This window comes from Nicotiana tabacum, chromosome 4 (assembly GCF_000715075.1).
Source record: "Nicotiana tabacum cultivar K326 chromosome 4, ASM71507v2, whole genome shotgun sequence".
Classification (NCBI taxonomy): domain Eukaryota; kingdom Viridiplantae; phylum Streptophyta; class Magnoliopsida; order Solanales; family Solanaceae; genus Nicotiana; species Nicotiana tabacum.
Window position 1 is genome coordinate 101,287,858 of NC_134083.1, and position 21,462 is coordinate 101,309,319.

Below are 21,462 nucleotides of genomic sequence, written 5' to 3' on the forward strand. Positions count from 1 at the left end.
TAGACACTCGTCACCTCGCCTATTCGTCTTTCACATGCATTTTACATAACAAATAGTTTAAGGGTTCTATTCCCTCAAGTCAAGGTTAACCACGACACTTACCTCGCTTTGCAAATTCCAATCAATTACTCGACCATAACTTTTCCTTTTAAATTTGTCTCCAAAAGCTTCAAATCTATTCACAAACAATTCGATATACTCAATACGAATCATAAGAATTAATTCCATATGAATTTACTAATTTTCCGGATAAAAATCCAAAATTCACTTTAAAAATTGATGGTGGAGCCCACGTCTCAAATCTCGAAAAAACTTACGAAATCCGAACACTCTTTCCGATACGAGTTCAACCATATAAAATTTATCCAATTTAGATGTCAAATGGATCTTCAAATCTTAAATTTTCGTTTTTGGAATATTTTATAAAAATCTGATTTTTCTCCCAAAATTTCACGGATTCATGATATAAATGAGTATGGAATCATGAAATATAATTAATATAGGATAAGGAACACTTACCCCAATATTTTTCCGTAAAAATCGCCCAAGAATCGCCTTACCCGAGCTCAAAAATGAAAAATTATTGAAAATGGGACGAATCCCATTTTCCAGAACTTAAGTTCTGTTTCTCGGATTTTTACCTTATGCGATCGCGTACAATGCTTCGTGATCGCGAATCACATTTTTGGCTGCCCAGCATTTTGCTCTACGCGAACGCGGAAGGGCTTATGCGAACGCGAAGCACAGCTTCTCAGCCTTCCGCGATCGCGGACCACCTTGTGCGATCGCATAACACAAATTTTGTGCTTCAGCTTCTGCCTCATTCCTTTTACGCGAACACGGCTTGGCCCTCGCGTTCGCGGTGCTTTGCCTGCTGTCACTGTGTGATCGCAGACCTCACTATGAGATCGCATAGTACAAATTTCATAAGTGACCATTAAGCCTTCGCGATCGCAGACACAGTCACGCGATCGCATAGAAGGAAACGAGTAGCAGCAGGTTCAGCAGTTTCATGGTTCCAAAATGCGCCGATCATGATCCGAATTACACCCGAGCCCTCGGGGTTCCAAACCATATATGCACACAAGTCCTAAAACATCATACGAACTTGCTCGTGCGATCAGATCGCCAAAATAACACCTAGAACTACGAATCAGACACCAAATTAAAGGAGATTTTCAAGAAAACTTTAAAACTTATATTTTTACAATCGGACGTCCGAATCACGTCAAATCAACTCCGATTCTCACCAAATTCGGCAGACAAGTCACAAATATTATAGTGGACCTATACCGGGCTCCGGAATCAAAATACGGACCCAGTGTCAATATATCCAACATCAGCAAATTCTTAAAAGTCATTAAGCTTTCAAATTTTTAATTTTTTTTATCAAAATTCAATATCTCGGGCTAGGGACCTCGGAATTCGATTCCGGGCATACGCTCAAGTTACAAATCACGATACAGACCTACCTGAGCTGTCAAAACACTGATCCGAGTCCGTTTGCTCAAAATGTTGACCAAAGTCAACTCAGTTGAGTTTTAAAGATCTATTTCACATTTAAATCCATTTTTCACATAAAAAATTTCCGGAAAATTGTACGGACTGCGCACGCAAGTCGATGAATAATAATTAGTGTTTTTCGAGATTTTAGAACACAAAATTAATAATTAAATTTAAAAATAATATTTTGAATCATCACTAATATATTTATAACAAATGAGATATAGTAATAGTTTTGGGCTAAAGTATAACTATTGAAGATCTTGTAATTCTTTTTCATGAAAATCGGACAAAGTTGACCAATTCTCTAGAAATTGATATATAGGCCATTTTCTAGGCCCTCCCTCACTGCACATAGAATTAGCCGTCAAAATAGAATATATCTAAAAAGAATTGACTGTTTGGACTCTCCGCGCCTTAAAGATTCCACGACTACTTGATTTAAGAGGATCTAAATGACTTGTGAAAATGTCAATATTTTTCATATTCCATCCGTTTCAAATTAGATAAATTACTTTTTTTTAGTTTATTTCGAAATAAATAATATATTTTTAAATTTAAAAATAATTCAACTTTAAACTCTTTATTTTACTTATTTTATCCTTAATAAAAAACTTTTAAACCACACAAATATCATGGCCCCACAAAATTTTTACCCCTTAAACTTTTATGACCACAAGTTTCAAAAGTTTTTTTTTTTGCGTAAACTTTGTGCCGAGTCAAACTACCTCATCTAAATTAAAACGGAGGAAGGTTTTTAAGGATTTGTTCTTTCCTTAGGTTTTAAATTTTAGCATAAGTAAAAAAATATTAAGTGTTTTTTTCTTATTTATAGACAAAAATAATATAAAGTGATTTCTTTTTATTTATCTAAAGTTTTGTAGACAGAATTATCTGACACTTATACTAGAAAAATAATAAATATTTAGTGGAATAATCGCGAACAGGGGCGGATGCAAGATAAAAGAGCCGGGTACAATTGAATCCATAACTTTTTACGCGGAGTATAAATTTACGTGTAAAAATTTACTAAAATTGTAACAAATAGTAGATCTGAATCCATAACTTTAAAAATATAATGAGTTCAAGACTAAAAACATTAGAGTTGAACCCATAAACTTTGAATTCTGGATCCGCCTCTGAATTCGAACATCACTTTTATCCCAAAAATAAGGGGGGGGGGGGTGCTTAATGATATTTCGCCTAATACTGTGGCCTGCATTTTACATGTGCAACTTGGTGTCGATTGGAAGGTCAACTTTCGCACAACAGCCTTTAGAGTTCTGACCAAGACCATATCAGATCTTTGACAATATATAAATACTAAGTAATTAGTAATAACCGAATTATCAAATATGTTTGACTAGTAAAAGGGATTTTTATTTCTCTGTGTATTTTGTAAGGTACTGTTTTGGTTCAAATATATATTTTAATATCTTAAACTTCATAAGTACATAGTCATCTGGCATGGTTAGTGACAATAAGTTTTAGCAGTGATGTACATAGCCTATTGTTAATTTGTTATATTTCAATTTTTAAGTGATTCTTATATGAGACTCAACGGATTTAAGGTATTATTTCATGTCTTAAATTAATACTTATTTTGTATTATTTGTCAAGAATGTCAGTGTAGTGCATATAAACATATTTCTTTTCCAAAAATATTACTCTATTGAAAAAATAAATACTACTCTTTTATTACCCTCTAAAAAAATTAGTGTGATGACCCAACTGTATCTTAATCTTTATAATTTCAATTTATTAGTTGTCCTTGTTTGTTATTTAACCACAAGAAGAAGAAGAAAAACAGAAGGTTGGGATAAACATCAATTAATTGGTTATTTTTTTGTTTGAAAAATGGAAGTGTTTCAACGGAAAGTTCAAGGGAAAAAATATGCATAGTGACAACCGACAAAAGGTAAAGGCCGGATAAAAAAACAAAAGAATAGCGAAAAACAAAAAGAAAAGAAAACAGTCTGACAAAATCCAAAGTCACTAAAACAATTAACTCATCATCACTGCCGACGGCAATTGGAATTTTTCATAATTTGTGTGTAAAATAAAAAATTGTCTTAGAGATCTTTTTATAGTCAAGTCAAACTTACTCTTTCTCTGCCAGCCAAATCCAACAGGGAAATTAGTTGTTGCCTAGAAAAATACTGTTACCATTTTTCTAAAATTTAAAACTAAAAAGGAAAACAAGAAACCAGAGAATCACTTGTTTCTCTCTCATCCCCCTGTAGTTTCAAATTTAACCTTTTTTCCTTTTAGCTGTCTCGGAAGAAATAAGGAGGAGAAACCTCTGTGGTTTCTTCAATCTAAATTCTTGAGAAAAAGGGGTAGAAGAAAATAAAAGGAGAAATTTGAAAAAAAAAAATATAGAGATGGAGAGCATCCCAGGGTGGGAGGTGGCGTTTTTGTGTGGAATTGCAACATGGGTTGTTTTGTCTTCAATTTTTAATGTGACCCAAAAGACTAGATCTTTCACTCAACATTGGGTTTCTAGTTATGTTGTTTCTGGCACCCCCATTACTTTAAGGATCCAGGTTTGCTTCACAATATGCAAAATTCTGGAGATTTTATGATAAAGTTTATGTCTTTTCTGAATTCTGTTTGATGGGGTTTTCTCTCTTCTTTTTTTTTTTTGTAGAAATATCAGCACAAATATTTGGATGCCTTGTTTTCTGGTCTTTCTTGTGTTGTTTCTGTGCCTTTCTACACTGCTTTCCTTCCCTTGCTATTCTGGGTATGTTTTTCAGTTTTACATTTGGAGCTCAAAAGTTTAAAGCTTTCTGTTGTAAGTTTAAGGCATTTTTTATGTTGCAGAGTGGACATTGCAAATTGGCTAGACAGATGACCCTTTTGATGGCCTTCTGTGATTATGTTGGTAACTGCATAAAGGTACTCTCTTTTCTATTAACTTTACTTATCTTGTCAGTTTTAATTTTGTTAGGTCATGGTTGGTTTAATAATGAGCTAAATGTGTCATTTCCAAAATAATAATACTAAGCTAAATGTGTGTGCAGGATGTGGTATGTGCTCCTAGACCCAGTTCATCAGTTGTTAGGAGAATAACGGCGACCGAAGATGAGAAAGAAAATGCTCTGGAATATGGACTTCCTTCTTCACACACCCTCAACACTGTCTGCTTGTCAGGGTACACCTCTTCTTTATGTTGTGCCACTTGATATCTGCATTGATGGAATTAGCTGAAGATTCCTATAGATTGGTGTGTGCACATTATATCCGTCATATGTGCTGAGAACTTAACGATATTGTGATCTAGGAAAAATCAATAATGTTTCACGTCAAAGAGAGTTACTGTTTCGACAGGCATAGATCTATATTTCTCTTCCTAAGGTGAAAAACTTAATGCTTCTTTCGCATTATTGATAAAAAAACATATGTTTACTACTTCTGAGGGAGAATAGTCCGGCAGTACTTTGATCATGTTTCTTTTTGTGGTTGGCCAAAATGGTTTATCAAGTGTTTGAATATGCCCATTCCTCCAAACATTTTCTTTTCTGTGAATTGGTGGCCAGAAGGGGCAGTATCCAACCACCTCTTGGGTTGTAATGTATACTATAGAGAAGGAAAAATACTCAACGTGCTGCATTTTTGGTAGCAAAATGCTTTACTCATGCCTCATCTAATCAGCATATTCTTACTCCTCTTATTCTCTTTTATGGATAAATCAGGTTCCTTCTTCAGTACATCTTATCCTACACACAAAATGAAGATGCCATTATTGGATTAGCTGGATTTGCAGTCGTTTGTTTGTTTGTTTTCTTGATTGCAGTAGGTAAGTTTTACCTTGCACAAGGCTCCTATCTTTCTTCTTTAAAACGTCCAGGATTGAATATTTGCTTATTTATCAGGAAGAATATACCTGGGAATGCACAGCTTGATTGACATCATTGGGGGTCTAGCTTTCGGATTGGCAATCCTGGCATTTTGGCTCTCTGTTCACAAATGCATTGATGATTTCGTAGTCTCGGGGCAAAATGGTATGTGTGCTGCTACCTGTTTGAATTTGCTTTGGTCTTAAATGGATATGGAGTCAGGTTCTTAATGTATTGGCGTAAAGGTTCTTAATGTATTGGCATCTGTCGGAAAATCCTCTTGTTCTTCATATATCGGGTGTTATAACCTCAGAGCTGGATGAGAGAAGACATAGCTCTTTGCACCAATATCAATGGTAGATTTTTGGACGGCCTTTTGCGGACTTTCTTTGAGTTCTTTCATAATAAAAGAGTATAAATCAGTCATTACAGAGATATATTCGCTTTAAGTTCCCTCTTGAGCATGAAGATGCCCTGTGCTCTGCTTCTATATCATTTTCCCCTGAATCCTAATGAGGGGCTTTGTCAGTATTTGGTTCTTATCAAGGATTTGAATGAAAGTTTGATATGGGTAGACTGAACCTAACTTTTAATAATGCCCATATTCAGCAGCAAATTTTATCGAAGAGCAAATATTTTCTGCTTAAAATCTGATGCTATATATCTAGTATCCGTTGGCGAAAAATAACATAAAGTTTAATGCGCATGCAATTAGCTGACTCAATAAATTCAGTTATTGTCATTAGGCAACTCCTGCAGTCATATTAAGATAGCTTAATTTGTATGTGCAATTTTGTCTCGTAACAATGCTTGTTTTATCCCTACCAGTCAATTTGAAAGAATTGTGTTCTTCGCATAACCCCCAAAAACTCTATGCTGGGAAAGCTAGATGCTTCACCTCGGTTAACCCCAGCGCTTCAGTGCAGGCTGAATGTCTTAAGGAGGACAACACTAAACAAGAAAATAGAGATATCGAGGATATACTAATTGTTAAGGAAACTTTATTGATGAATGTTAATGATAAGGTAGGAAGATTTGAAGTTTAGTAAAAGAAAATTAGTCACTAATTTGAACTAGGAACTTGCATCTAAATCAGAAATTTAAAATGATCTTTGAATTTGATTTACATGGTTTGTAATTCTTTGGTCCGTATAAGTAGTGAACATATTTACAATTATTATTTTGCAATATATATTTTAATCTATTTCTTTCATTTGCGCTCTTTTTCAGTAACGCTCATGCTTTAATTGCTCTTAAAGTCCTAATAGATGTTTGACGCTTTTCTATGCTTTTTGCCTTTGATTCACTGGAAAGAACATTGGTTATGAGAAAATTCTATCTTTTGATTATTTAAGAAAGAAGAAAGTCAATTCTTTGACAAATGGGAGTTTTTCCAAATTTTTATATCATCTTTATTGCATATTTGCATGATTATATATCTTGTCCGTAGTTCTGAGATTTGGCATCTTTTGCAGTTTCATCCTTCTGGGCTGTGCTCAGCTTCTTATTGCTCTTTGCTTACCCAACACCGGAGATGCCAACTCCAAGTTTTGAGTTCCACACAGCCTTCAATGGTGTGGCATTGGGAATTGTAAGCACACAACAGTATTTCCTTGACTTTATCTTGTGAAGTTCATTTTTCTTCTTCCACCTATTCCTTTGTTGAGACCTCCCACTGAAATTTCTGTTCATTGACCAGATTGTTTCAGTATGTTTGCATAAAATTTGTACAACTGAAAAATGACTGTGTAGCGAAAAATGTGGGCAACAGCTATATCTCTGTGCTTAGCATATGATTGTAATATTTTGCTTCTCCTGATTCATAGTTCATGTGAATCAGTTATCTAGATATATAAAAAAAGGAGATATTGTTTTGCGAAGTTACTTCTTCCGTGCTGCTTTTCTCCTTGATGAGTTAGTCAGAAGGTAGTCGTCTATTTAGAAAGTGATTGTCTTTGGACAATTTGTTGGAGAAAATGGACTTTCGACTGTTCAACCTAACATTTTCTTTTACTCTTAGTAAACTTGTTATTTGTCGCACTTTGACTTGTATGATTAACATGGTTCTGTTGGTAGTCATCAAACTCCATTTAAATTGAATGACTAATAGTGCAAAGGCATCTTAGGATTAAATATTGGTGCGGGTAGGCTGTCCTGAATTAGAAGCCATTTTGTGTTGCTACCTTGGTCTTGGTAGCCAAAAAATAAAGAGTATGCATGCTATTTATTGGCTATCAACGAAACAACTAGATATGTCAAGGAGTAGCATAAGTGTCCAATTCCTCCTCTCATATTTCGTTCGCATAGCTATTATTTAAGCAAAAAATGGAATAAGTAGAATTGTTGGAGAGGGAGAGAGAGGTGTCTGCTCTTTTCCTTGTAGGTCCACAGTCAATCTTAACTTGTGTCTTCTGCTCAAGCGCCATCCTTTTTGATTCCTACTCCTGTTTACATTCCTGCTCAACACCTCACTCTCTCTGGGGATGAGGGCTAATAATCCTGTAGACCTTAGTTATTGTGGATTCAAATGTTTAGGATTGAGGAAGAACTACTTGGTATTGGTTTTCTCTATGAGAGTTCACGTAATGAATTTCATTCCTTTTGTTCTAACTTTTGGCAAGGTTACTGGCAGTAATTTGCTTTTAGTTATGATGCATGTCCTTGTGCTCTGCCTTTTTTTGTTTTCTGGACGTAAGAAAGGATGAAACGATCTCTTATAGAAGATAGGTGTACAGGGTAATTGCAAGTGTCTCTAATTTCATGAAAAAAATTCTTCTGTCCAGGTAATTGGCGTCCAGCAGACATATCATCAGTTCCATCATGAGAGTGTTCCTCGTGTCTTCACTCCCCATCTTTCCTTTCCTGCATTTTTGGGAAGAATGCTAGTAGGATATCCGACGATACTCCTTGTGAAGTTCTGTAGCAAGGCTCTAACCAAATGGATGCTTCCCATACTTGCCAGTGCGTTGGGTATCCCAGTGAGATCAACCAGCTACGTCCCATCACTAAGCTTTTCAGCTTCCGCTAAAAAGTCAGATGAAATAAAGCAAGCAGGTTATATTCAAAAGCTATTATTTTTCTCTCGTCAGGACTCGTTTGACGTGGATACTGGTATAAGGCTCCTTCAGTACACTGGTCTTGCATGGTCTGTGGTGGATCTTGTGCCTTCTCTATTCTCTCACCTAAGCCTATGATGCTTGGCATATCATGTATAATAGAACATATTTTTTGTGTTGATATGTAGGAATACGTTCTTAGCTGACCATATTGAACTCTTGTATGACAATTTTGAACTTGTGTAATATATCATTACTAATGAAAATGAGGTATATTCTGCGGGTTCCGAAAGCAATACTCTCATCTCAATTCAAAGAGGATTGTTTGATCTGTAGAGAGATAATTCGAAAAATATTATCCCCTATTTAGTTCAAGGATCGGGTATGGGATAATTGTTGGAATTAGATTTTCTTATGTGATTTACAAATCTATTATTATTAGCAACTTAATAACATTTAATTCGGACAACAAAAAACATATAAAAATAGATGATGTGGTTTAGTTGTGCTGATTTAGCTTCTCTTTACTCTAAAAGTAAATAGAATATTGAAAATCATTGAATTTGTTTGTTTGTTAATCAACAGTGTGCTTGACGCACTACCCACTTACACCATGTCTCTATTTCCAGCTCCTCCTTCAGTGCTGAAACGCATGGACAAATTAAGGAGAGATTTTCTTTGGAATGGCAATAAACTATCAAAGCCTATTTGCCTTGTAAATTGGAAAACAGTCATCAGAAACAAAAGGAAGGGGGTCTGGGAATGAAGAACCTTAAGAATCATAATGAAAGTCTTGTGATGATTCAACAGGGAGGAAAATGCACTTTGGAGGAGAACTTTGGTGGAAAAGTTTTCGTTGGACAATCCATGGCGCACCAAAGAGTGGAGAGGGTAGGCCTCTTGCTACAAATGCTAAGCAACGCTGTTTTGGACCACAGCAAAATGGACTCTATCAGTTGGAAGGGTCACTCCAAGGGCATTTTTCCAGTTAAAAGTTGTTACAATATGCTAGGTTTTAGCAACAGTGAGTTATGGCCTTGGAAAAAAATATGGTACAACATGGCACCTTTAAAGGTTTCTTGCTTCTCTTGGATTGTCGCTAAGGAGGCATGCCTCATAGAAAACAATCTCCAGAAGAGGGGTTTCAAGCTGTGCAGCAGATGTCTTTTATGTGAAGAACAATCTGAAGATGTTACCCCCCTTTTTCTGCATTGCAACGTTACAAACCATTTATGGAACATGTTCTTTTCAATATTTGGTATGTCTTGGACCATGCCTAGCTCCATTTTAGAATTGCTGAAGTGCTGGACCAGGGAGGGTCTATGCAAGAAAGCTCAAAAGACCTGGAACACTGTTCCTCAAGTTATCTAGTGGTCTGTCTGGCTTGAAAGAAACATTAGAATTTTTGAAGAAATTTGTAGTGCCTTAAACTTAATTGCATTTTGTTGATCGCTTTTTGGTGCAAACTGGTTCTTGTACCAGATGTAGATGATATTTTAGACGCAATTGCTGATTTGCACAACCTGTAATTACGCCCGTTGCACTGGCTTAGTGCAAATATTTATACAATATATATTATTTACCCATAAAAAAAACAAAATATGATAGGCCTTGAAGATTACTGTCACGACCCCAATTTCCCTCCGTAGAATGTCGTGACGGCACCTAGTCTCTAAAACTAGGTAAGCCTAACACTTGCTGAATTAATAGAAGAATTTGATTAACAATTAATAATGATGAAATAGAGCCTTGTTACACAACTTACAATTCTCAAAACCGATAGTACAAGTTATAAGCTCTACTGAGTTTACTACAAAAACCTCTAAATACAACTGTTTCGAAATAGAGATAAACAGTGCAAGTACAATACAAAAGGTGACTCCGAGGCTTGTGAACGCAACAACAAGTTTACTTGAGTTTCCACAACAAGATCCGTATAGCTTTAACTATGTTCGAGTCCGATATCCCCAATACATGGCTCTACGCAAAAATGTGCAGAAGTGTAGTATGAGTATACCACAGCGGTACCCAGTAAGTATCAAGACTAACCTCAGTGGAGTAGTGACGAGGGAAAGTCAAGACACCTACTGGACTAGATAACCTGAACAAATATAGGTATAGAACTAACAGAGTATGATACTCTACAGAACTACGCATAATGACAACAATAATACGGTGCTTGCAGTAGGAAGTAGAAGCAACAATTTGCAGCGGGATACCACAAGTAATAACACAGTAGAGTAAGCTGGACACAGTTTAAATCCGGTGAAAAACAAGCAAAGGAAAGACAAGTAGCAACTTGATAGGAATAATCGCTTTCGCACCAGGTTTATTCAATAATCCCCACGAGGTACCAAACCTCAAAACTCACACAATTCACGGGTCCCAATTCACGAACACTAATCACTTGGCATCTCGTGCCCTCGTTATAACTGATAACTGCAAGGACGACTTACGTACCAATATAACCAATCTCACATATAAGACAAGTAGACGGAGTACGTACAGATGATCGGTAGCATCAGTGTTCATCTTCTTAAACCGATAGGGTGGTAAAGTACGTGTATGCTTGTGCAAGTGTTCTATCAAGTTCGGGCCAACGAATAAGAGTAGAGAAAAATGAACGACACATAAGGAACGATCCTCACAATTTGCACCAAGTAAAACTCACACAGGTTAGGCACGCCACTACATAAATATCAACAACAACAACAATGCCCCGAGGCCATCACAAGTTATCACAAATCAATCCCCGACATAGCCCATCTTGTCTCGTCACGTGCACAATAATAAAGTAAATGCCTACCTTGTCTCGCCGCACACGCATAATAATTTTTTCACCTTGTCTCGCCACATGCGCAAACCCACATATATAGCCCGCCTTGTCACGCCGCATGTGCATATATCAATAGTAACAATAGCACGGCAGAAACCTCGTGCAAACAACCGAACAAACCTCCCAACAATATCACGTGCCAAAAACACAACATCACGATAGAATGACTTTCACAATATGTACTCATATACCACAACATTTCATATAAACAGTGTCAATACCACAACCGCACGTAGCCCTCGGCTCAATAAACTGAGTACAACAACAACAACAACAACAATAATAGCACAAGAATACGACAAGTAAATCAACTCAAGAGCTTTGGATCACAAAGAAGCGGTAGAACGAGCTCACAAAGAATAAACACAATAGGGAATACTAGCCTCAATAAGAATGGCTCAATAAGGGAGAAATAATATGTAACAAATTATTCTAAATACGGATGAGGCAACTACGTTAAAGGATAACTATACTTCGTTTAGGGTTGAGCAATTACGAAGAGATGCAATAAATTCAATTAAGGATAAGCAACGGAAAGGATAGCATGTCAATCGAAGAGGCAACAACTTCAGTTAAGGCACACAATAGTCAAATAGGCAATAAAGGTTGAACATGAAGCAATTAATTCCAATTAAGACACGTAGAGTGAAACTAGTAAATGGGGAACTTAACATAACAAAACAATTTCATATCTAATGAACATAAGAACTTAAGAGCCCTAAAGGTAAACTTTCCATAAATAAGCCCGAGTACATACTCGTCACCTCGCGTACACGGACTTCACATGACACAATTAGCACCAGAGACTCAATACCTAAGGGGTAGTTTCCCCCACACAAAGTTAGGTAAGATATTTATCTCAAATCACGCTCAGTTAATACACTAAAAAGACCTTCTCGAGTGAAACAACCTCCGAACGACTCAAATCTAGCCAAAATAACTTCAAATCATAAATAAACTCATAGGAAACTATTCCGGATAGTAAAGTTTTGATTTTTAATTAAAACTAAAAAGTCAATCCAAAAGTCAACCCCCAGGCCCGCACCTCAGAACCGGACCAAAATTACAAAATTTGAACACTCATTCGATAACGAGTCCAACCATACAAGAATTACTCAAATCCGACCTCAAATCGCCTTTAAAATCCCCAAAATTTAGTCTAAGAAGTTTTCATAATTTTTTTCCAAATTTTCAACTCAAATCACTAATTAAATGATGAAAATAACAATGAATTCGTGTAATATAGCCAAAACCGAGTGAGAATCACTTACCCCGATAATTTTCTTGAAAAATCCACGAAAAATCGCCACAAACCGAGGTCTCTAGGTCCAAAAATAAAAAATGAGATGAAACCCTCATTTATATGGTACCACATCTGACCTCCAAGTGCTGACCGCACATTTTTTGTGCGGTCCGCACATTCTAAGTTCCGCGGCTACAATCCAAATTGTGCGGCCGCACTTCAGCAGCATTTGCACTACCAGGCTTTAGTAAATTGAGCATAACTTTTTGTACAAATATCCAAATGATTAATGGTTTATCTTTCTGGAAACTAGACGCAAATGGCTACAACTTTCATTTTTGAATCATCTCCAAATTTCTTATATATTAAAAGATATAAGCTTCCGAAGTGAGACCATCAAACTTGCAGATTCCCCTTTCTGCGGCCGCAAGAGGATTTCTGCGGTCCGAACATTTTCTACTGCGATTTGCACATTTTCCACTGCCTCCGCACTTTGGGAGTTTGCGGCCGCACACCAGCACTCCAAAAATATGCCCTCCGCACTTCAACTGCTCCTGAACACCATCAAAGTGCCGAAGTGCCCAAACTTGTTCAAAACTCACCCGAAACACACCCGAGGCCCCCGGGATCTCAACCAAACATACTAACAAGTCCTAAAACATAACACGGACTTGCTCGAGGCCTCAAACCACATCAAACAACGTCGAAACTACGAATCACATCACAAATTGAACTCATGAATTTCTAAATCTTCCAGCTTCCAAAACTCGTGTCGAAACATATCAAATCAACTCGAAATGACGTCAAATTTTTTCATGCAAGTCCCAAATGACATGACGGAGCTAATCCAACTCTCGGAATCGCATTCCGACCCCGATATCACCAAATTTAACTCTCGGTCAAACCTCCCAACCTTCCAAAACTTCAACTTTCCATTTTTTTGCTGAAATCCTTCAAATTACTCTACGGACCTCCAAATCCAAATCCGGACGCACGACTAAGTCCAAAATCACCATACGGAGTTATTGAAATCATCAAAACGTCATTTTAGTGTCGTCTACATAAAAGTTAAAACTCCGGTCAACTCTTACCGCTTAAGCTTCTAAAACAAGAACCCTTCTTCCACATTGACCCCGAATCATCCGGAAACCGAACTTGACCACATACGCAAGTCATAACACGTAATACGAAGCTGCTCGAGACCTTAAGCCGCCAAACGGGACGCTAATTCTCAAAACAACCGGTCGGGTCGTTACAATTATAATGGTGAATCGTGTGATGGGAAACCTTCCCGCATAATTCTAAGAGTACTGAATTAGAATGGGAGATTTACCACCTTATCATTGCATGCAAGTGTTTTCCATAGTTCAATAAGGAAAAGAGAGAAGAGCAGCCGATTAAATATATTAAATCCTGATTCGATCTTCATACTTTCCCGGTGTCATAGGTTACCTTTATATCTTTCTCTGCCATGACATGCCTAAGTAGGGTGTCCACTTTTGTGTGATTCATGAAAGCCAGGCTATCACACTCTTGGGTATTCGGGAATATATAGAAGGGTATCCTAAAGCTACTTCTATCCCCATTTTTGAACTTTTCTAGTGTCATTAGGTTACCTTTCAATCTTCTCCCCTCCCCTGTGACATACCTAAGTCGGTTGTCAGCTATCATATTTACAGGGATCCAGGCATGGTAGGGTCTTTATCCTGATTCCTGAAGCTAATCCAGGATAAAAGAGGTAGAAGTGGAGGTAGTGTTGGAGTAATATTTGTGAAATTCTCTAAGTTCCAACCCAGTTCCAACAATGCACTTCTCGGCACATCATCGGTAGGGGAAAGCGGAACTGCTTGATGCTGTATACTAAATACAACAAGCCCAATTCACATCATTATGCTCAATAAAAGGAACAACTCTTCAAAAACCCAGGGTGATCCGACCCCTTCGACACTTTTTTCGCTGTATACCCCCTCCATCCTTCGGAAGTGGAAGAAAGGGTAGTCTAATTTGACTACATAGTAGGGCCCCAGAACGCTAATGTTTTTCCTTATAAATACAAAGAACTAAATAAGTGTATAACCTAGGCTGCACGTATATTTCTAATCCATGTAGAAGCTGAAGAACCCTAAACATTTTTCATGGTAGACTTACATTGAAGTGATATTACATCAGTGATATGATTTATTAATTGAAATGATATTACATCAGTGATCCTTGATTTTGTCCGGAAATCATTAGTCTATACTTGTATTACAGTAAGATGCAGAAACTTAAAGGGATTAACTGCATGATCCTCTTCCTTTCATCACATGCTTCCTTAGCCCTGGAATGTGGACGTTAGAGATGTAATCTTTCCAATCTATGTTCTCTACATCAAATCCAAATTGCCATCTTTCTTCTTTAGACATGCATTCCATCAACCTTTGAGTATTGCTGTTGTCAAATCTGGAAATTTTGGAATTTTCGTTTAGTTTCATGACAAACTTTATATATGCATAGGGTTATGTTCTTAAACTCTTACCTTCCTCCATAGAAAGTGTACGGTTCATAGATATTAGCCAAGTACTTTGCTTGCTCCACTGACTTTCTACAGATATTCTCAAGTTTCTTGGACAAGTTGCCGTTTGGATCAGCCAAATCTGTTAGGCCACTCCTGTTAATGGCGTCTTGCCAAAGGTGGGACGAAAAATCCTCCATGGATCTCAGCAGCGTCATCTTTGGAACATGAATTGGTCTTCCTTTGGAATCGATGTATGGTGAATGATTGAAGTGATCAAATAGCATTCTTGCCAAGTCCTTGAAGACTAATGGATTTACAGCAGATGAAGCAACCTGGTAAACACTACTTCCTGTTTTTCCTTCTGTCCCATGTTTTGCCATGGCTGCCAACGTTGCATTCACAACCATGTCAGCTGGAACCTATAAGAGACACAAAAATATTGTTGATTACACACTACCCTTTATATTACGATTCATCTGCAATAAAATTAAATCACTGGCTTGAAGAACTTGCCACATCAAGAACTCCATTAGGGTCTACAAGAAATCCTGTGAGTTGCCCTTTACCATAGTACAAAATGATTGGATCCATCATCCTGCATAAGATTTCAAGGTTAATATTATTCGGAAATTACGTTAGCTTAAGGTAAATGGAAGTGGTCTTTTAGGTTAAGTAGAATACCTGCTCCCTTCCATCCATCCTGGAAATGGTTCCTTGTAGGTGCTCTCAATGACACTTGGTCGAATAATAACTACCGGAATATCACCTCTCATGCTGTCTATCATCATCTCTCCCATTGCCTTTGTGAATACATAAGTATCTTGCCAACCAAATTTGTTTGCTCTGATCAATTCAAAACTCTTTGTTAAGCAAATAAGTTGTGTTTATATATTTCTTAAAGTTTATAATGAAGCAAATGTCTAGTGTTGTTATATATACCTCTCTAAACCAATTTCTTTCATTTTCTGAGTCACTGAATTGTTGTCTAGAGCTTGTTTAGTCTCCAAAACTAACTTTATCTCATCTTCAACATTCAAAAAGGGGAAGGAGTTGTGATTGACTCCAGAGAGAAGATTCTCCCTTGCTATACTATCTCCAACGCAGAATGGCTTTTCCATAATTCTACCTTGTCGCTGTCCATTTACATAAGCTGTTTCCAACATGAAACAATCCAGTAAATCGATAGACACATCATTTTAGTTGAATAAGATCAACAGTGTAACTTGCCTGTAGATACTTGAAGAAAGAGTTTAAGATTGTGGCATTGTTTTGCAAAGTTCATAAGGCGGCTTGGTCCTCCAGTGTTTATATCAAGTGCAATATCGTACCTGACTTTCATTACATATTTGTTAGATATACTTGAGAAAATATGGAAAGACATACACAATTCCAAATGTAAAATTTCCATCAACCTTTCATCAAAAGTTGTATTAGCAGCTGAATTCACAATTATGTCAACCTCTTTGGCCATCATTTTGGATGTATCTTCATCAATTCCAAGATTAGACTCACAAACATTTCCTACCACAGGTACCAACTTGTTCAACATGAAAGTCTGATAAGATTTCCCATGGACTTGTTTGAGGGACTTGAATATATCAGCACTCAGGATCTAACAGTCCAAACATGTGAAAAAACTATGTTAAAGGTTGAAAAGGACCAAAACATAAAAATATTATGACTAAATAAGATTATGCATACTTCATTCTTCAATCTCTTCATAGCATGTTCTTTGTTTTTTGCCTTGATCAAGATGAATATTTTGTTCACATCAGGTGCTGTCCTCAACATCTTCTCAATTAGAACTGAATTTCCAGCAGAGCGAAAAAGGTGTTAGGAAAATCAATAGCATAGAAAGAAAAAATGAACAACAACAATCTCAATCCCAAGCCAATTGGGGTCGGCTATATGAATTATCACTGTCCATATTGCCTCATTTAAGCTCATCTTAGTCTAATACGACATCAAGAAAAAAAAAAATTATGCATTGGAAATAACCTTTTCCCAGAAAACCAGTTGCACCAGTAATGAGAAATGATTTGCCTCTCAGAAACTTGGTAATGCCTATACCATCATCATGCCTTTCGTAAGGCACCAAATCTTTCACCTTAATTTCAGCTTGGCTGCTACCATTTGAACTCAAAACCAAATTTCCTGCAGCCTCCATTAAAGCTGTGCTATGATCCGAGCTAATCACCGATGACCTCTCACTTATAAGAGAAGACAATTTTATAGCATTTGTACCACTACTTTGGCAATATATCATGTTGTCAACTTTCTTGGGAGGGCATCTTCTGGAATTATTAGACAATTTCAAAGCAGTTCTTGATATAACAGAGCAAGAACTTAGAGTGCTCAAAGCCTCCATTGATGCAAAGGAAAAGAAGAAAAAAAAGTTTAAAGGAAAATAGCAGGAAAGGTTATAGCTATGAGGTGCAAAGATGGCCTGCAACCTCTACTAGCTAGCTAATCACTGTTTTCTTGATTTTTTCTTTTTTCTTTTTTACTTTTCCTTTCCTTAAAGAAAAGACAGTGAGAAACAAGTCAACTAACAAGTTTCTATACTATAAGTGAGTTTGGTTTGATCTAAGAGGGAGCGAAAGATTGAGGGAATGTGTAGAAAAAGAAGGTTTGGTTTAGGGATATTTAAAAGGAAGAGGAGATGAAAGTTAGGAGAATGAAAAAAAAGGCACTCTTTTTGCCTCTTTCTTCACACTTATAACCAATGGCTAACTTGGCGGGAGTAATTTATATACTTGTTCTCGTTTGATTATTCAACTTTGGTGTATAAAAAAGTCAAGAAAGTATATAAGAATAAAGAGTGTGATAATTGTGGGAAGAAAATTGTGCTAGAAAGTTATCACCAGTAGCGGAGTCAAAATGGGAAATGGCACCATTGGTCAGCTATTTTAGTGTGGAGAAAACATTACTATTACTTTCCATTCTTATAGACCAAACATTATTAATTTTTCATTCTTACAACTTGTGACTTAATATGTGGAAACATAGGGCGGAATGTTGTATGTATCATGATTCATGGCCATGGGGTAGGACGTTAGCCATATAAATTTGTGGAAGCAGAGGGTGGAGTATTTTACCTATCATAGGCATGGGGAAATGACACTTTCGCTCTAGATTAGTTCAGAATTAATAGTCTTTTAGAGGAGCTGTATTATAGTGTTTAATATATAGCTGAATAAGATTGACTTCCACCTTGACATGATTAAACTTGATTTGCAAAAGAAAAAGCACACGGTCTATTTCCTCATCATAGGAGGAGTAGATTGCAATTGCTGCCTCAATGGCCAGATCTTCCATATGTGATTGAAGAGCTCAAGGTGGAAAATGCCTTTGATTTAGAGAACTAGCCATCCATATTTTTGGCGAACCCTAATAAACAACATAGGTATGCTAGGCATTAACGTCTTTACTCCTCCTATGAAGGTTTTTAAAGACCTCTAGGTTAGTTCAGAATTAATAGTCTTTTAAAATACAACCCCTTTTTTGTACACTAGTAAGATGTTAAAGATATACTATTTTCTTTGTAATTAATCCGTTTCAAAAAAATGACAGAATTATATATTTGGAAACAATTTAACTTTACCCTTAATGAGAAGTTTAATTCGCTAGTTACACAAATATCATGGCCAACAAATTAAAGTTTTTGACCTTAAGCTTTTTAAGATCATATATTTCAAAAGGTGGAGGAAAAGTATACTTTCGGCCAAATACGACCTCTTGTTCGTCCCTCCTTTGGGACAATTATATTATATTAGAAGAGGGATCTTCTAGAGCTACCCCTCCCTCCCTTTTCTTGTTTTGTTAATGACTTAAGTCAAAATTGTCATCATCTTCTTGTCCTTTTTTTCACATATTATGCTACTCCGTATATATCGTTATTTGGTTAAAGAAAGTAGAATGTCAATGTGTATATTACGTTCTTGACTGCAAGTTTACTTTGAAATTTGACTATTTCTGTCCTTTGAGTCTTAGATGATAATAATATTTGACCGCACCCACTTTAGAGTTATCACGACTCATGTAGCCAAGGTTTTACATCATTTTAGTTGAACGCAACAAATTAAGTGAAGGAATTTGCGCTGTTTTTGTTCCAGAAAGTGACACCCAAAAGGCCAAAATAGTAGAATATTTGTCTTGTAAAAGACCCTCTCAATGAGGACTAGATTAACGTCCCCTATTGATGCAATTTCCTTCTCTTTTCCAATTTTATTTTTCGAATATGAATGGTCGACTACTTTGATCAACACTTGAAACAAAAGCAATCAAAAGTGATATATCATATCTGAGAAAGTTCATACATTTCATAATTTGTATATCACTACCTATAACTGCCTTTTTGAGTTAAAGTTGATTGTATAAATATTTTTTATATTTTTAGTACATCAAACTTAAACTCTTTATATAATATTCAATGAGTTATCAAGGGCTAGTAAAGAAGGTACGCATTTGAGCTGGGCTTTTTCAAAAATGGTTCGCTACACTAACAAATACCACAAAATTGCACCGATTGTTCCCCTAAGGAACTAGTCTTGAAATATTATGCCCATTTTATATTTTATTATAAAAATTAGATTTTTTCTTCACCAAGAACAATCATAGTTCAACATTTGTAGCTTTAAATTCTTGTTTCGGGGGTAGAAACTGAAAGTTAATGATCGATTATTATTAAAATTAAATGAAGATTGATAAGTTGTGTTTAAATTATTAGGTCAACACTCATATAGTAATCTATTTTAAAAATCTCAAACCTTCATTGTTGTTCCTTAGAAAGTATTGAAGAAGAGAAAATGAGTCTTCTTGATTTGGTATTATTTGACTAAATTGGTGATCGGGGATCGTTTGTGTTAGTATTTAGAGGTTTTGTTTCAAATTTGGGACATTCATAGCAGATTTGAGGCGGTTTAATCGAAATTGCAATTGTTATTTTAAAGAACACTTTGTTGAACAACACAAATAAATTATGTCGATCGGGTAGACTTTGATGAACAATTTAACAGATAGGTCGATTGTAGATAACACAAAGTCATGCAATCTGGTAGAGTTTGGTGAACAATTGAACAAGAACAAAATCATGCTAACCAGGTAGGTCAGTGAACAATTTGACAAATAAATCAAATGCAGATAATACAAAGTCATGCTAATATGGTAGAGTTTGGTAAACAATTAAAAAATCACAAAGTCATATCAATTGGGTAGAGTTTGTGAACAATTAACAATATAGGTAGAACAAATATAACAAAAAATCTTCCAATCTAGTAGAGAAATCTCTGACAAGTAATAAGTGTGTGGGGCCAAGGGTTATTTTCTAAATACTTTTAAAAAGCAAAAATAATATTTAAAGACCAGCCCCGGCCATTCATGTCAATCACCCTATTAATACTGGAGGAATTTTCAGAAATCACTATTGTTTAGTGGCTATTAATTTCTTATAGCTACCATATACATAATTACTTCCTATAGCTACTATTCAATTGTTACGGTAGTGTATTCGTTGTATTCACGCTGATGTATTCATGAATACAACAACAAAAATCGCCTAAATCACTACAGTCCAGTTGTACGCACATGTATTCACATGTATTCGCGCTGTTGTATTCATGAATACACCAACAAAAAAGCGCCTAAAATCAGGGCAGTCTAGCTGTACACGTATGTATTCACATGTATTCGCGCTGCTGTATTCATAAATACAACAGCAAAAAGCGCCTAAAATCAGGGCAGTCTAGCTGTACGCATATGTATTCACATGTATTCGCGCCATGTATATATGAATACAGTAACGACAATCACCTTAAAAATAGGTATGTCCAGCTGTCTAATAACGAAAATAATATCAATTAGCGTGATACACTCCTAATATAACTCAACAAAATTAATTCTAATATACCTCATTATCAACCCAATTAATTAGAATGATTTTTTCAGTTGTATATAACTGCTTTATTTAGTGTGTTTCAATATATTTTTTTACTGTTGCATTCGTTAGATTCAATATTTATATTTACTGTATTTGCTATTTTATATATTCACATATATTCAAATGAATTTGTATTAACAATATTTTAGTTATTCCTAATACATGTTATTATTGTTGTATTCGGTATATTTCACTGGTTGTATCCACTGTATTTCTATTTGTATTCCGTATATTTTACTGTATTTTAAAATTAAATGTATTCACTGTTTATATTCTGTTCTATTTTAATGTTTGTATTCAGTGTATTTCAATATTTATATCCTATATTCATATATGAAAACAAGTGTATTAAGCTGTATTTAAAAAATATAAACCTTCGAAATACATAAATACATGCAAAAAATAATGTATTTATATAAAAATATAATGTATTTGAGTGAATTTGTATAGAATATAATGTGTTTGTATCATTGTATGTGACTAAATAGCAAAGAAGGGAAAAAATGTATTTATATAAAAATATAATGTATTTGAGTAAATTTGTATA

The 21,462-nt window shown here is 35.8% G+C and overlaps 2 protein-coding genes across 3 annotated transcripts; one reads left to right on the forward strand and one right to left on the reverse strand.

The window, feature by feature from the left end:
• Positions 1-3,617: 3,617 nt before the first annotated feature.
• Positions 3,618-8,697, forward strand: LOC107765772 (lipid phosphate phosphatase delta). Of its 2 annotated transcripts, XM_075252276.1 has the most exons (8): positions 3,618-4,049; positions 4,154-4,249; positions 4,330-4,404; positions 4,530-4,660; positions 5,202-5,305; positions 5,382-5,510; positions 6,821-6,936; positions 8,129-8,697. In XM_075252276.1, the coding sequence occupies exons 1-8, from the start codon at positions 3,888-3,890 to the stop codon at positions 8,537-8,539; spliced, it is 1,224 nt and encodes a 407-aa protein (XP_075108377.1). In that variant the 5' UTR covers positions 3,618-3,887; the 3' UTR covers positions 8,540-8,697. The 2 variants fall into 2 exon arrangements, with proteins under 2 accessions (XP_075108377.1, XP_075108378.1); XM_075252277.1 differs by lacking the exon at positions 4,154-4,249 and having other exon boundaries at positions 3,752-4,049.
• Positions 8,698-14,582: 5,885 nt separating this feature from the next.
• LOC107765773 (fatty acyl-CoA reductase 2, chloroplastic) lies at positions 14,583-17,702 on the reverse strand. The gene is made up of 9 exons (XM_016584460.2): positions 16,976-17,702; positions 16,679-16,782; positions 16,390-16,589; positions 16,205-16,305; positions 15,917-16,127; positions 15,659-15,820; positions 15,491-15,572; positions 14,999-15,396; positions 14,583-14,922 (listed from the first exon to the last, which is right to left on the reverse strand). The coding sequence occupies exons 1-9, from the start codon at positions 17,343-17,345 to the stop codon at positions 14,757-14,759; spliced, it is 1,794 nt and encodes a 597-aa protein (XP_016439946.1). The 5' UTR covers positions 17,346-17,702; the 3' UTR covers positions 14,583-14,756.
• Between the last annotated feature and the right edge of the window lie 3,760 nt (positions 17,703-21,462).